Source organism: Pristiophorus japonicus, chromosome 3 (genome assembly GCF_044704955.1).
Source record: "Pristiophorus japonicus isolate sPriJap1 chromosome 3, sPriJap1.hap1, whole genome shotgun sequence".
Lineage (NCBI taxonomy): Eukaryota > Metazoa > Chordata > Chondrichthyes > Pristiophoridae > Pristiophorus > Pristiophorus japonicus.
Genome location: NC_091979.1, coordinates 151,395,778 through 151,413,146, shown reverse-complemented (window position 1 = coordinate 151,413,146; position 17,369 = coordinate 151,395,778). Strand labels below are relative to the sequence as shown.

General features: G+C 42.6%; 1 protein-coding gene across 4 annotated transcripts in view; it reads left to right on the top strand.

Annotated features, from left to right (window-relative positions):
* Positions 1–17,369, top strand: part of hecw2a (HECT, C2 and WW domain containing E3 ubiquitin protein ligase 2a) — a 599,390-nt gene that overhangs the window by 536,313 nt on the left and 45,708 nt on the right. For all 4 annotated transcript variants that reach the window (XM_070875901.1, XM_070875903.1, XM_070875904.1 and 1 more), the window contains one exon: positions 16,529–16,658. In XM_070875901.1, coding sequence (XP_070732002.1) covers positions 16,529–16,658 — 130 coding nt within the window. The remainder of the gene's footprint in view (positions 1–16,528; positions 16,659–17,369) is intronic.

The following is a 17,369-nucleotide window of genomic DNA, read 5'->3' as shown; positions in this document are numbered from 1 at the left end:
CACCCCTCATCCTTCTGATCTCCAACGAGTAAAGACCCAGTCTACTCAATCTATCATCATAAGGTAACCTCCTCATCTCCGGAATCAGCCTAGTGAATCGTCTCTGTACCCCCTCCAAAGCCAGTATATCCTTCCTTAAGTAAGGTGACAAAAACTGCGTGCAGTACTCCAGGTGCGGCCTCACCAATACCCTGTACAGTTGCAGAAGGACCTCCCTGCTTTTGTACTCCACCCCTCTCGCAATAAAGGCCAACATTCCATTCGCCTTCCTGATTACCTGCTGCACCTGCAAACTAACTTTTTGGGATTCATGCACAAGGACCCCCAGGTCCCTCTGCACCGCAGCATGTTGTAATTTCTCCCCATTCAAATAATATTCCCTTTTACTGTTTTTTTCCCCAAGGTGGATGACCTCACACTTTCCGACATTGTATTCCATCTGCCAAACCTTAACCCATTTGCTTAACCTATCTAAATCTCTTTGCAGCCTTTCTATGTCCTCTACACAACCCACTTTCCCACTAATCTTTGTGTCATCTGCAAATTTTGTTACACTACACTCTGTCCCCTCTTCCAGGTCATCTATGTATATTGTAAACAGTTGTGGTCCCAGCACCGATCCCTGTGGCACACCACTAACCATCGATTTCCAACCCGAAAAGGACCCATTTATCCCGACTCTCTCCTTTCTGTTCGCCAGCCAATTCTCTATCCATGCTAATACATTTCCTCTGATTCCGCGTACCCTTATCTTCTGCAGTAACCTTTTGTGTGGCACCTTATCGAATGCCTTTTGAAAATCTAAATACACCACATCCATCGGTACACCTCTATCCACCATGCTCGTTATATCCTCAAAGAATTCCAGTAAATTAGTTAAACGTGATTTCCCCTTCATGAATCCATGCTGCGTCTGCTTGATTGCACTATTCCTATCTAGATGTCCTGCTATTTCTTCCTTAATGATAGTTTCAAGCATTTTCCCCACAACAGATGTTAAACTAACCGGCCTATAGTTACCTGCCTTTTGTCTGTCCCCTTTTTTAAACAGAGGCGTTACATTAGCTGTTTTCCAATCTGCTGGTACCTCCCCAGAGTCCAGAGACTTTTGGTAGATTATAACAAATGCATCTGCTATAACTTCCGCCATCTCTTTTAATACCCTGGGATGCATTTCATCAGGACCAGGGGACTTGTCTACCTCGAGTCCCATTAGCCTATCCAGCACTACCCCCCTAGTGATAGTGATTGTCTCAAGTTCCTCCCTTCCCACATTCCTGTGACCAGCAATTTTTGGTATGGTTTTTGTGTCTTCCACTGTGAAGACCGAAGCAAAATAATTGTTGAAGGTCTCAGCCATTTCCACATTTCCCATTATTAAATCCCCCTTCTCATCTTCTAAGGGACCAACATTTACTTTAGTCACTCTTTTCCGTTTGATTCCCCAGTCGGGAGAAGTAGTCAAGCAACAGCCTGACATTGTTGTACTCACAGATTCATATCTATCAGATAACCACCAAGGCACCTTCACCACCCTCCCTGTCCCATCAGCATATTAGGACCATCAAAAGACAGGGGAGGGTAGTGCGGCAGGGTGCATGGTGATGCACAGTGAGAATTACCCTGGGAGGCCTCAACATTGGCTCTGGACCTCATGATATCTCAGAGCCAATCACTATCTACCTGCCCTCCCTCAACTGTACTCCTCTATATTGCACATCACCTGGAGGAAACTCTGGAGCAAATGCACAGATACCTGTCATAAACACGTCTGACCACAATAGAATTGATGGAAGTGACCACCACACAATCCTTGTGAGAATGGTCTCATTTCCATCATTTACTGTCATGTAGTGTGGCACTACTATTGTGCTAAGTGGGACAATCTGAAGACCTATCAAGCCACCCAAAACTGGCATGCATTCGGGTGACCAAACCTGGTGTTCCAGGAGCAGCATCAGGCATATCTTAGAATGAGGTATAAACTTAGTGAAGTTACTTCACAGGGCTACCTGCATGCTAAACACTAACAAATGCAGGCTATAGACAAAACTAAGTGATCCCACAACCAATGGAACAGATCTCCATTCACAACTCCAATAATTAAGCAGCCCATGCCAGCATCCAATAGGACCTGGCTAACATTACAAGCTTGGGTGACAAGTGACAGGTAGCATTTGCAGCACATAAGTACTGCATAATTATAATCTTCACACGAGAAAGCTCAGCCATCTCATCATGACCTTCAGTGGCACCACGATCAATAAATTCCCCACGATCAACATCTTGGAGATCACCATTAACCAGAAGCTGAATTGAACCAGCCGTATCAACACCTATAAGAATAGGATTAAGGTTGGGTACTCTGTGATGTGCCTCACCTCCGGACCTCTGAAAGCCTATCCATCGTCTACAAGGCTCAAGTCAGGAATGTGATGGAATAGTTACCACTCGCCTGGAATGTAAAAGCTCTTTTAGGTGGCTTTGATCAATAAACTATTATCTTCAAGTATTGTTATAAGAATACTTGAAGATAATAGTTTATTGATCAAAACCACGTAAAAGAACTTTTACATTCATTGAAGCTGTTGTGTGTGCAATAACTGTTAGACTGAGTACTGTTTAATTCCAAGAAGTATGACTTTGGCTCTCCTTTATTAAGGCCCAAAGTGACTAATATACAAAATGGCTGGCCTTTTATAGTTGGGCTACACACACGTGCAGCCCAATGGCCTCCAACAGTGACGCCATCTAGTGGCTAGTGCTCCCAAAAGTACATGTTTGACAATAACCCTCTCTGAGAAATTAACACAGTCTTTTACAAATTGAGATGGGCCAGTGTTTTATGCTCCCGGGTTGACCGTCTTAGTTCAACTCCAGCCTAGGATGAGTATTCAGAGTCTGTTGTGACTGGTGGCTGGGTGGCTGACCTGGTAGGAGTGGCAATGGCCATGTCAGGGATTGAAAGTCAATCTTCATTGAACATGTCAGTGTTTGCAAGTCCCGATTCACTGATGACCACTGAGTCCTCTGATGACTGGGGGTAGGTTGGTTGGTCGTTGATTGTCTCTTCCTCCAACTGTTCCGGTTCGTCTATGCCGCAGCTTTGTCTGATCCATATGTTTTCTGCATGTTTGCCCATTTTTGAGCTTGACAATAAATACTCTGTTGCCCTCCTTGGCCATGACAGTACCAGCGATCCACTTGGGACCCTGACCATAATTCAGCACATTTACAGGATCATTTACAGAAATAGCGCATGACACAGCTGTGCGATCGTGATACCCTTGCTGACTTTGTCTTCTATGTTCAACATGATTATTTAAGTCAGGGTGTACAAGAGAAAGCTTGGTCTTAAGACCTCTCTTCATCATTAATTCTGCAGGTGAGACCCCGGTAAACGTGTGTGGTCTTGTGCTATAACTAAGCAGTATGCATGACAGGCAGGTCTGCAGTAACCCTTGGGTTACTTGCTTCATAATCTGCTTTATGATTTGGACAGCACATTCTGCTTGCCCATTGGATGCAGTTTTGAACGGTGCTGACCTTACATGTTTGATACCATTGAGTTTCATGAACTCTTGAAACTTCTGACTGGTGAAGCACGATCCGTTGTCGCTAACAACGATGTCAGGCAGACCATGTGTCACGAACATGACACTAAGGTTCCCAGTGGTAGCTGTGGATGTGCTGGATGACATGATTATACACTCTATCCACTTAGAATATGCATCCACCACAACCAGAAACATCTTCCCCAGGAAGGGACCTGAAAGTTTATGCGGATCCTGGACCATGGTTTGAACGGCCATGACCACAATTCCGCTGGTGCTTTGCTGAGCTGCATGCAAGTGTTGCACTGATGCATACATAATTCCAGCTCAGAGTCAATTCCCGGCCACCATACGTGAGACCTGGTGATGACTTTCATCATTACAATGCCGGGATGTGTGCTATGTAGCTCACGTACAAATTTCTCTCTCCCTTTCTTGGGCATAACAACACGATTGGTCCACACTATACTCCGACTGAATAGACAGTTCATCTTTGCGATGAATGTAAGGTTTGGTCTCCTCATACATTTGCTTGGCTATGGCAGACCAATCACCTTTGAGGATGCAACTCTTCACCACCGATAAAATCGGGTCCTGGCTGGTCCAGGTCTTAACTTGTTGAGTCGTGACAAGGGTTCCTTCATTCTCATAAGCATCCATAAATAACAATAGGTCCGCCGGTTGTGGCGTTTCCACCTTCGGTGTGGGCAACGGCAAACGGCTCAAAGCATCGGCACAATTCTCGGTGCCAGGTCTATGGCGAATGACATAATCATAAGCGGATAATGTCAGCGGCCACCTCTGGATGCGGGATGAAGCATTGGTATTGATACCTTTGTTTTTAGAGAACAGTGAAATGAAATGGGCTTGTGATCTGTCTCCAGTTCAAACCAAAGACCAAACAGGTACTGATGCATCATTTTAACCCCATACACACAGGCTAGTGCTTCTTTCTCTACCATGCTGTAGGCTCTTTCCACTTTAGACAAACTTTTTGAAGCATACGCGACTGGTTGAAGTTTACCCGACTCATTAGCTTGTTGGAGTACGTAACCAATTCCATTTGACGAAGCATCACAGGCCAATACTAAACGTTTACAGGGGTCATAATGTACCAGCAGCTTGTTAGAGCAAAGCAGATTAGTGGCTTTCTCAAAAGCTCTGTCTTGGGACGCACCCCACACCCAGTTGTCGCCTTTCCTTAGCAGCATGTGCAGTGGTTCTAATAAGGTGCTCAATTTCGGTAGGAAGTTACCGAAGTAGTTGAGTAGACCCAGGAATAAACGCAGCTCCGTCACATTCTATGGCTTGGGTGCATTCTTGATGGCCTTGGTTTTCTGTGGGCCTGATGCCGTCAGCAACATTTTCCTCCCCAGGAATTCAACTTCTGGTGCCATGAAGACGCACTTCAAGCGTTTCAGTCCGAGTCCCACTTTGTCCAGATGATGTAGAACCTCTTCCAGGTTGTTCAGATGTTCCTCGGAGTCACGACCTGTGATCAGGATGTCATTTTGGAACACAACGATTCTGGGAACGGACTTCAGTAGACTCTCCATGTTGCTCTGAAATATTGCTGCAGCCTAGCGAATTCCAAAAGGGCACCCGTGATAAATAAACAGTCCTTTATGCATGTTAATGCACGTGAGTCTCTTCGACGTCTCGACCAGCTCCTGACGTTAAGTCCAGTTTGGTGAACGACTTCCCCCCAGCTAGCATTGCAAACAAGTCATCAACCTTCGGTAACGGGTACTGATCCTGTTTAAAAACTCAGTTGATCGTAGCCTTGTAGTCTCCACAGATTCTGACCGTGCCATCACTTTTCAGCACAGGAACAATGGGGCTGGCCTGCACAGGAACAATGGGGCTGGCCTATTCATTAAATTCAACCGGTGATATGATCCCTTCACGCTGGAGTCTGTCCAGTTTGATTTCGACCTTCTCTCTCATCATATACAGAACTGCCCGAGCTTTATGATGGACAGGTCTTGCATCCAAGTCCACGTGGATCTGCACCTTAGCTCCCGTGAACTTGCCGATGCCTGGTTCGAACAGCGAGGGGAACTTGCTCAGTACTTGGGCACATGTATCTTTCTCCGACGACAATGCCTTGATGTCGTTCCAATCGTATCTGATTTTTTCAACCCAGTTCCTGCTGAACAGTGTTCGGCCATTGCCTGGGACAATTTATAGCGGTACTCGTGAACCGCACCATCATACGACACTTTAATTGTGACATTGCCAATCACCGTTATGAGTTCTTTGGTGTACGTGCGCAACTTGGCATTGACTGAACTCAGCTTGGGTCTCACAGCCTTAGTATCCCACAGCTTGTCGAATGCCTCTGGCTCATTATCGACTGACTCGCCCCCCCCCCCCCCCCGAGTCCAGTTCCATCGATACCGGCACCCCATTAAATTTCACACTGATCATTATCGGTTTGCTCTTAGTTATGAACAGGTGCAGTCCATACACTTCCTTCTCTGGTATCTCGGATTGCGTATCTGGATCCACGCTCGTCTGACCATCATCCTTTATGTGGTGTGTTGCAGCACGCTTGCTCATCTGCAGACACTTGCGCTGGAGATACCCCACTCTCAGACAGCCTTTGCAACTATATTGCTTAAATCAGCACTGCTGGTGCCGGTGATTTCCCCCACACTGCCAACACGGAGAAATCAGATGCATTCGCACTGGCGGACTTTGGGCAGCCACAGGTTTCGCGTATGCAGTCGGGTAGGCCCTGCCATGTGCCGCTCTGCCGAATGCCGAATCAATCATGTTTACAGTACTTAGAGTTTCGATTTTTCACTGATATCTGCTTTAGACTTCTATCCGTCATCATGCATGACTGAGCAATCGTGATGGCCCTGTTCAAGTCCAACGTCTCCACCGCCAGTAGTTTACGCAGGATCACCTCGTGGTTGATGCCGATTACAAAGAAGTCCTGCAGCATGTCTGCCAACACAGCCCCGAACTTGCACGGTCCAGCTAGACGTCTCAGGTTGGCAACGCATTCCGCCGCATTCTTGCCCTCTGAGCGAACGTGCGTGTATCTCGAGATAATGTTGCCTTCGTCTGGCTTAAGGTGGTCCTGTACCATTGTACACAATTCTTCATATGTCTTCTCTGTTAGACTCACAGGCAGGAGTAGATTCTTCATCAGACCATAAATTTTTGGACCGCAAGCCGTGAGGAACACCACCCGGCGCCGATCTACGTCGCCGACCTCCTCCATTTTGTTGGCCACGAAGAACTGGCTCAAATGGCTCACAAAGTCTGCCCAATCTTCTCCTTTCACAAATCACTCCAACAATTCAATTGTGCTCATTTTTGCATGCAAAGGTTCTTGTTGTCTCGTCGCCAAATGTTGTGTATGCAATAACTGTTAGACTGAGTACTGTTTAACTCCAAGAGGTTTGACCTTGGCTCTGCTTTATTAAGTCCCAACGTGACTAATATACAATATGGCTGTCCTTTTATACTTGAGCTGCACACATGTGCGTGCAGCCCAATGGCTTCTAATAGTGATGCCATCTAGTGGCTAGTGATCCCAAAAGTACATACTTGTCAGAAGCCTTGTTGTTAGCAGTGTCCCCATTTCTGTTGCACACAAATAACAGGGATAAGAGCAATTGTTAGGTCACTGTTGCTCCAGCATTTGAATGAGATTTCATGACATCAAAAGTGGAAAACAAATAAACAAATACAACTATTTTCCAGTGCAACTGGGGGGAAAGCTAAACTGTTGCTCAATGTGTAATGAAAGCATTAAACTGAATCTCATTCAAGGCATGACATTTCTCAATTATTTTTCTGTTTCCGTACTGAGTAATCTGATTGCTGGTAAGAGCAACCGCTGTCAAATTATTGATCCACCAGTAACTGAAATTATTCACAGGCAATGTAGCAGATTATTTTAAGTTACAGCTGTACATGGAAAATTATTGACCTTTTAATTGGTTTGGCCTATTGGTGAGCACAGTTGAGAGACTCACTGAACTGTTAGATCGATGGACCAACCAAAAACAGATTTTTCAGTAAAACATGGCAGGTGTGTTCATCAAAAAATAAAGTCAAAAGATCATACCTGATAAATCTATTTGCTAGTGTTTTAGTGCATTTGGCTTAACCAAATTGGATTATTATCCTCACCGATATGTAAAAAATAAATCTGTTTCATGAAAAAACGCAACATAAATCACAAAGGAAAGAGGTAATGCAGATACTGCTATAGAGGAGGAGTGTGATATTCTGGATGAAATAAATATAGTGAAAGAGGAAGTATTAAGGGGTTTAGCAGCTTTGAAAGTAGATAAGTCCTGGATGAAATGCATCCCAGGTTGTTGAGCGAAGTAAAAGAGGAAATAGCAGAGGCCTTGACCATCATTTTCCAGTCCGCTTTGGATATGGACATGGTGGCAGAGGAGTGGAGGACTGCTAATGTGGTACCCTTATTTAAGAAGGGAAAAAGGGATAGGCTGAGTAATTACAGGCCTGTCAGTCTAACGTCAGTGGTGGGAAAATTATTTGAAAAAATCCTGAAAGACAGGATAAATCTGCATTTGGATAGACAAGGATTAATTAGGGACAGTCAGCACGGATTTGTGAAGGGAAGACTCATCTGATTGAATTTTTTGAGGAGGTAACCAAGAGGGTCAATGAGGGTAGTGCGTACGATGCAGTGTATATGGACTTTAGCAAGGCTTTTGATAAGGTCCCGCATGGTAGACGGGTCATGAAGGTTAAAGCCCATGGGATCCAGGGCAAAGTGGCAAGTTGGATCCAAAATTGGCTTGGACGTAGGAAGCAAAGTGTAATGATTGATGGATGTTTTTGTGACTGGAAGGGTGTTTCCAGTGGTGTTCTGCAGGGCTCAGTACTGGGTCCCTTGCTTTTTCTGGTATATATCAACGATTTAGATTTGAATATAGGAAGTATGATTAAGAAGTTTTTAAATGACACTAAAATTGGCTGTGTGGTTGATAATGAAGAACAAAGTCATAGGCTGCAGGTTATCAATCTACTGGTCAGGTGGGCAGAGCAGTGGCAAATGGAATTTAATTCAGAGAAGTGTGAGGTGATGCACTTTGGGAGGGCTAAGAAGGAAAGGGTATACACATTAAGCGGTAGGCCACTTAATAGTGGAGATGAACAAAGGGGCCTTGGAGTGCTTGTCCACAGATTTCTGAAAGTAGCAGGCCAGGCGGATAAGATGGTTAAGAAAGCATACAGAGTGCTTGCCTTTATTGGCCAAGGCATAGAATATAAGAGCAGGGAGGTTATGCTTAAATTGTATAATACTTTGGTTAGGCCACAGCTGGAGTACTGCGTGCAGTTCTGGTTGCCGTATTATAGCAAGGACGTGATTGCACTAGAGAAGGTGCAGAGGAGATTTACTAAGATGCTGCCTGGAATGGAGAATCTTAGTTATGAGGACAGATTGGATAGGCTGGGTTTGTTCTCATTGGAACAGAGAGGAGGTTGAGAGGAGACCTCATTGAGGTGTACAAAATATTGAGGAGCCTGGACATCGTGGATAGTAAGGGTCTATTACCATTGGTGGAGGGGGCTATTACGAGGGGGCATTATTTTAAGATGGTTGGTGGAAGGTTTAGAGGGGATTTGAGGGGGGGCTTTACACAGAGGGTTGTGGGGATCTGGAACTCGCTGCTTGGAAGAATGGTGGATGCATAAACCCGCACCACTTTTAAGAGATGGTTGGATGGGCACTTGAAGTGCCGTAACCTGCAGGGAGCTGGTAATTGGGATTAGACTAGATGACCTTTTGTTGGTCGACGCAGATATAATGGTAAGTACTGCAGGGAATAGAATACGGCCAGGGTAATCTCCTGGACTAGTTTCGATCGCCTGGGTGGGTCGGAGAGGAATTTTCTCAGATTTGTTCTCCCTAAATTGGCCTGGGTTTTTATCTGTTTTTTGTCTCTCCAAGGAGATCACATGGCTCCAGTTGGGGTGGAGTGTAGCTGTTTTTAGTGTAAGGGGTGTTGCAGTGGTGTGGGGCAGACTGGTTGGGCTGGGTGCTGATTGCCTTTCCGTTATTGTTCATGGGTTTGTATGTAACCTTTGGGGCTGCTGACGAAGGGCCGTGCGGCTCTTTGTCGGCCGGCGCGGACACGATGGGCCAAAATGGCCTCCTTCTGCGCTGTAAATTTCTATGTTTCTATGTTCCTTATAGCTAAGTGAGTAAAGACAGCATGTAATTGAACCATAGAAAACCAAAATGGTGATGTGTTTGCTTTATATTTTAGGGCCTGGAGTTTTCTTCACCTTTGTGCCCAGAAACACTTGTAATATGGGTGCAAACAAATTACATGGCTTTAAAAAAAAATTGGAGAATTTTGGGAGTTACACACCTAACTACAATACTCCCAAGTCTCCTCGATCTTTTAAGTCTGTCCATTAAACCCTTCATCCAAATTAATCTATGCCCAACTGGCCACACCTCCAACTTTCAAAGACGATTATACCTGTACTCCAATTACACTTGTTTGGCGGTGTCTTAACATTGCAACCAGATCTTTAGAAAATAAATCATTTTTTCGTTCTTTTAATATCAATTTTTTGAGCATTTTTAAAAATTATCCTCACTGAAACCTTCCCTGTATTTTCAGTTTTTAAATGCATTTTTATGGCATAAGTTTTAGTTACATTAAAAATTGAAAAGCTTCTCTGATTGTAGGTTGTTAATTGTGTTAATGTGCATGAATGATGGTTAAATGTGGTGAAACAAATTTTAAGACTCAAAGAAGAGATATACTGGTGTGGGTTCAGCGTTTTATGGGCCCCCGATTGTTTACGTTGATTTCCGCCCGTTATAAATTTGGGCTTAATCTAATGCAATCATCATTCGTCATTGGGAAAATGAGCACAACATTGGGCACATTTTTTAATCTAACTTCAACTTTGTGCCCATGGTTATTTCAGGAGTTTTCTCTTCTCAATTGGAAGGAGGAATTTATAGTGACAGCGTTTGAAAATAATCCAGCAAGCTTTAAGAACATAAGAAATAAGAGCAGGAAGTAGGACATTTGACTCTTCGAGCCTGCTCTGCCATTCAATAAGATCATGGCTGACCTTCAAGTCGACCTTCCCACACTATCGCCATATCCCTTGATTCCCCTCGGGTTAGAAATTGCGTAGCATCCCGTTTGGGGCGCTAACTTTTGCAGGAGCACAAAAGTATCACTGGGAACTACATAATTCCAGTGGACACGAACTTCTGGTTTAGCGCTCCAGAAGGGAAGTGGTGTGCTAAATCAAGGGCTACCACTTCCCTTGGAGCGCTAACCGGAACCAGAGGGGTGGTAGTCGCAGAGCTCTGCACAATGTCCTGTGCAGCGCTGCCGGAATCACAGGCTCCTTGCAATATAGCCTTGCAATCTTTTCTATTTCAAGTATATATCCAATTCCCTTTTGAAAGTTACTATTGAATCTGCTTCTACCATCTTTTCAGGCAGTGCATTGCATCATAACTCGTGTAAAAAAAAAAAAATCATCTTGTCCCTGCTTTTGCCATTTACCTTAATTCTTCATCCTCTAGTTACCAACCCTCCTGCCAGTGGAAACAGTCTTAGCTTATTAACTCTTATCAAGACCCTTCATAATTTTGAATGCCTCTATTAAATCTCTGCTTAACCTTCTCTGCTCTAAGGAGAACGATCACAGCTTCTCTAGTCTCTCCAAATAACTGAATTACCTCATCACTGGTCCCTTTTCCCACCACACGGAAGTAATTTGAATGTAAGCCTGGAAATGGTGGGCGACGGAACCTGCAATCCACGCAGAGCAGCCCCAAGCACTGCACGAGAGTGTAGGGCTGCTCAATTGCGCCATGGGAAAAATTCAAAAAGCAGCACAGAGGGTTCAGAATAAAATTTTGGCCTACCTGGCCATCAATGCCTTTAATTACCACTCCCCAAGCGGCTGGCCGAGTTCGCAACGCCTCCTGCAGCTATCGTTGACGCCCGGCAATGCTGCAGGGGGCGGAAGCGAATTTAAGATAGAAATATAGAAATCTACAGCGCAGGAGGCCATTTCGGCCCATCGTGTCCGCACCGGCCGACAAAGAGCCACACAGCCCTCAGTCAGCAGCCCTGAAGGTTACATATAAACCTATGAACAATGAACAATGGAGGAATGGTAAAGAGCACCCAGCCCAACCAGTCCGCCCCACACAACTGCGACACACCTTGCACCGAATCATTCTACATACCATCATCGGAGCCACGTGATCTCCTGGGAGAGACAAAAACCAGATAAAAACCCAGGCCAATTGGAGAAAAAAAGATCTGGTAAAATTCCTCTCCGACCCATCCAGGTGATCAAAACTAATCCAGGAGATCACCTTGGCAGTATTCGATTCCCTGCAGTATTTACGATTGTATCTGCGCCAGCCAACAAGAGGTTATCCATTTTAATCCCACTTACCAGTTCTAGGTCTGTAACCCTGTAGATTACAGCACTTTAAGTGCCCATCCAAGCATCTTTTAAATGTGGTGAGGGTTTCTGCATCCACCACCCTTCCAGGCAGTGAATTCCAGTCCCCCACAACCCTCACCGTGAAAAAGCCTCCCCTCAAATCCCCTCTGAACCTTCCACCAACCACCTTAAAACTATGCCCCCTCATAATTGACCTCTCCATCAAGGGAAATAGGCCCTTGCTGTCCATTATATCCAAGCCCCACAAAATTTTGTACACCTCAATGAGGTCTCCTCTCAACCTCCTCTGTTCCAGTGAGAACAAACCGAGCCTATCCAATCTGTCCTCATTGCAAAGATTCTCCATTCCAGGCAGCATCCTAGTAAATCTCTCCTGCACCCTCTCTAATGCAATCACGTCCTTGCTACAATACCGCAACCAGAATTGCACGCAGTATTCCAGCTGTGGCCTAACCAAAGTATTATACAATTTAAGCATAATCTCCTTGCTCTTATATTCTGTGCCTCGGCCAATAACGGCAAGCATTCCGTATGCCTTCTTAGCCATCTTACCCACCTGGCCTGCTATTTTCAGGGATCCGTGGACAAGCACTCCAAGGTCCCTTTGTTCATCTACACTATTAAGTGGCCTACCGCTTAATGTGTATTCCTTTTCTTTATTAGCCCTCCCAAAATGCAATACCTCACACTTCTCTGAATTAAATTCCATTTGCCACTGCTCTGCCCACCTGACCAGTAGATTGATATCCTCCTGCAGTCCATGACTTTTCTCTTCATTATCAACCACACAACCAATTTTAGTGTCATCTAAAAACTTCTTGATCATACTCCCTATATTCAAATCTAGATCATTGATATATACCACAAAAAGTAAGGGACCCAGTACTGAGCCCTGCGGAACCCCACATACACTACATCGTATGCACTACCCTCATCGACCCTCCTGATTACCTCCTCAAAAAATTCATCAGGTTAGTCAAACACGATCTTCCCTTAACAAATCTGGGCAATAATGGGGAGCTGCGTACCGGATGACATCATGATCTCCAGGGCGCAGGAGATCGAGGCAGTAAGGTGTAGTGCCAGCGCTAACCTGACATGCAACTTCACAGGCATTGGTAATTTCACCGTGCACGGTTGGTAAGCCGTTAATGCCCCATTATCGCCCCCTCCCAGAGGCGCTAACAGGAGGCACAAAGGAGGCCAATTTCTCCCCTTTAGTGTCCAAAAATCTATCGATCTCTGTCTTGAATATACTCAATGACTGAGCATCCACAGCTCTCTGGGGTAAAGAATTCCAAAGATTAACAACCCTTTGAGTGAAAAAATGTCTCCTCATCTCAGTTCTAAATGGCCGACCCCTTATTCTAAGACTGTGATTCCTAATTCTAGACTGCCCAACCAGGGGAGACATCCTCCCAGCATCTATTGTCAAGTCCCTTCAGAATTTTATACGTTTCAATGAGATTACCTCTCATTCTTCTAAACTCTCGATAATAAAGGCCTAGTCTTCTCAATCTCTCCTCATATGACACTCCCCGCAGCCCAGGAATCAGTCCAGTGAACCTTTGTTGCACACCCTCTCATACAAGTATATCCTTCCTTAGGTAGGGAGACCAAAACTGTACACAGTACTCCAAGTGTAGTCTCACCAAGGCCCTATATAATTGTAGTAAGACTTATTTATTCTTATCTCCAATCCCTTTGTAATGAAGGCTAACATACCATTTGCTTTCCTAATTGCTTGCTGTACCTTCATGTAAGGGGTATGGCGAGAAAGCAGGAATGGGGTACTGAAGTTGCATGTTCAGCCATGAATTCATTGAATGGAGGTGCAGGCACGAAGGGCCGAATGGCCTACTCCTGCACCTATTTTCTATGTTTCTATGTACAAGGACATCCAAGTCCCTCTGAATACCAACATTTCCCAGTTTGTCACCATTTAAAAATATTCTGCTTTTCTATTTTTCCTACCAAAGTGAACAATTTCGCACTTCTGATTGACACAGATTTGGTAATGTTTAATATGCTGTTATCCAATTTAAGATTGTGATGCTTATAATTTCTTTTTAAACAAAACAAATATAAGCAGGAAATACACTGAGAGAAATGCAAGAAAGAACTGACACAAAACACAGGGAGGAATATTGAACAAAACATAGAAAACTTTGTAAGGAATGAGACCTTGCAGTGTGAAAGTGAGCTGTCTGGATGTTGCTTATATGGCCCAAACTTATTATCATTCCTTGAGCTTCAAAATCATAGCTTTACTTTAAAAGTGACCATAAAATCTGCCAATGCTATTCGTCCACCTCACAACTCGTTTTGAATGTTTTGCCTACTCCTATCTTTCACTAATATGTTTTCATGTGTACAGACTTAAATTCCCATAACTACTCGTTATACTTTCATACAAACAGAAATGGAAAACAGGTCAGGTACACCCATTTGCAAGTCCCCAAGTAAGGAAATGTGCCAATGAAAGTTATTTTACTAAGGTGATTGACACAGGAAATGTGGTTATTCCTTTCCATCATATATTTTGTCAGTTCATTCAGAATTGCCAATTATCTTGTAGGAAAGCCTAAAATTTACTTACAAGTATAATTCATCATTTTATCATCACATTAAACATTTGTTTTGTTAGAAAATTGAAATAAATAGATTTTACAAGGAGAGTAATATGACAAAGTATTGGTGCTGTGGGATTCTGAAGTAACTGCTAACAGCTATATGAGGAACATTCATGTTGTACTATTAAAATGATAGCAACAGCATGAAATGATAGCATTTTTCAGCACAAAATATTTAGGATTATGTTTTAGTCAGATATCATTCCTCAATTCTAAGATAAACTGTCGCTATAGCCATAATAATTTGAAGGATACAATTTAGACAAGGTGACCTCCCTCGAATAGAGCACTGGATTCTGAATTTAAAACCCCTAACTTCAAATCTCTGTCTCAATTGATATTCCCATGGATTTCCTTTAGGAGTAAAATATGCTTTTTCTTAAATGGTTTATATGGAGGAAAGAGTGAAAACCTTTCAAGTGCTCTTCTTGCTAGTTTAACAAAAGAACCATGTTGACATCTGTGAAAAGTCCAAAGGCTAAACAGCCATATGTTTTAAATCAGAAGGCTGGAGTGCATGCAAGGAGCTAACTACAAAGGGAAAATTCACAAAAATAAATGTTTTACTTAAATTATTGGAAAAAAATGTAACCTACGTGTTCTCATCTGCATGATGATCACCATTTTGCTTTTGAAGTCAATGGCAGCATTGTGGTCCAACACTAATAAGAGTTTAAGTTTTGCTCCATTATATTCACGTGAATGAGATCTCAAATTTCTGATGCATTTTGACAGTCCTTGACCTTTTGGATTATTTTGCCTTGGAAAAGTTTTCTTCCTGGTGATTGAGGAAGTTTTTGGGTTTTAATAACTTTCCTCAGTTGCATAAAAGTTGGATGGTTTCTGATTTTAAAACGTTATCTGAGGAGACTGATTTGAGATGGGAATCTTTGCTTTTTCACTGATGAGAAGCTTATGTGAATCCCATTAAATGGCAAGAACGGTGAGATGCTATAGAAATTCAAACCTAAACATAGGTTCGTTTTTAAGTTTGAATTACCTGCTGTAAAACACTCTGATATGTTCTTTTATGTGAGAGATGCAATAAAAATGGAAGTAGTTGTAACTGTTGTTTCACTTTGTAATGGATGCCCTGGAAAGGTTGTCAGGAATAATTTCCTTACAATCGGATGATTCCTCTTTCTTAATATTGACTGTGAATAAAATGAGACCACGTCTCCTCAGTGGTGTCCACTCCTGTCACCTGATCCACCCCTCTATTTGGAGGATACTTGTTCAAATCTATACAGTTATGCTACATTATTAGAAGATCTTGGAGAGCCGAAAGATTGTCCTTGTATTTTTCAGGTTTGCAATACTTTGTACTGTTTCTACTGAGACTAGGGCCATAGCTTTATATTTTGGTTGGTTCGTCTATATGGGTTTAGTTTAGGAAAGTAGTTTTATCTCAAGATTGATCCATGGGCAGAAATTTGCTTTAGCTTAGGAGAGCTTAGCTTAGGATAAGTCTAGAGGATAGTTATACTGAACAAAACATTTTCCAAATGTTAAAAAGAGCCACAGGTTTTTAAAGAAATCATAACATGAAAATTCCATGTCGAAGCAGTCAATGTTCAGAAGATTATATCTGCGTGAAAGGTATTCATATTTACAATTCTATTTAATCATACAATTTTGTTCTTTTAAACATTCTTGAAATGAAAAATCCTTTAGAATCACTGGTACACATTTGAGAAAATATTAGCATGTTAGTATTTTGATGCTTTAGGATATTATAACATTTTTGCTTGAATAATTCCTCAGCATATGCATAAATGTGACTGAGCTAATTAATAGATTGATAATATTATAGTGATACTGTTTGTAATTAACCTATTGAGTACATTGGACATACCCTACATGTTTGCCTGTTCTTGCCAGATCCTGTGATCTGAGTGACCTGGAATATTTGGATGAGGAATTTCACCAGAGTCTGCAGTGGATGAAAGACAATGACATCAATGATATTTTAGACCTAACATTTACTGTGAATGAAGAGGTCTTTGGCCAGGTGGGCTAACTGGGTGAAGCTTCTAAATGATAAATTCTTTTTGGATATTAATGATATTGAAATGTATTGTGCTTTTTTTTGCTATGTAGGTAAAATTAATATCTCATTAAGATAAAGAAGAAAGTGTTACTATATGAGACATATGTAAGGTAAACTCAATGGTAGATCACTGATTTTTCACTTTTTTGCATGCCTGATTTATTTTCTTCTTTTATACCAACAGTTTCTTGTATAATTCTATCATGGCAATTCTATCATAGCCAATCCTTCCATTGGCCTTTCCTGGTAATCTATTCTACAACGCTATTAACCACCTTACCCCTAACTTTCTAATAACATACATCCTCTGGAAAAATGTTGCCAATTTCTTCATAATTTTGATAATTTCAATTTGATCACAATACCACAAGTCCAACTTCTTTAGCCTTTTCTTATAAATTAGATTCTTAACACTCAGAATCATCTTTGTCACACAGAATCATCTTTGTCGTTCCCTTTTGTATCCTCTCTAGGGCAATAACTAGGTGACTGGAGATCCAGAGTCAATCTGAACAATGTCTTACCCAGCAACAATACAAGTTTTTTTTAGAGTTGTACTGTGCTGATGCATTACAGTACCACTTATACAAGAAATAATATACCTGAGTTGGACCTATATATGTAAATAAACATGTTCACTGTTTAATATCTATACTTAAAAATTAAGCGCAA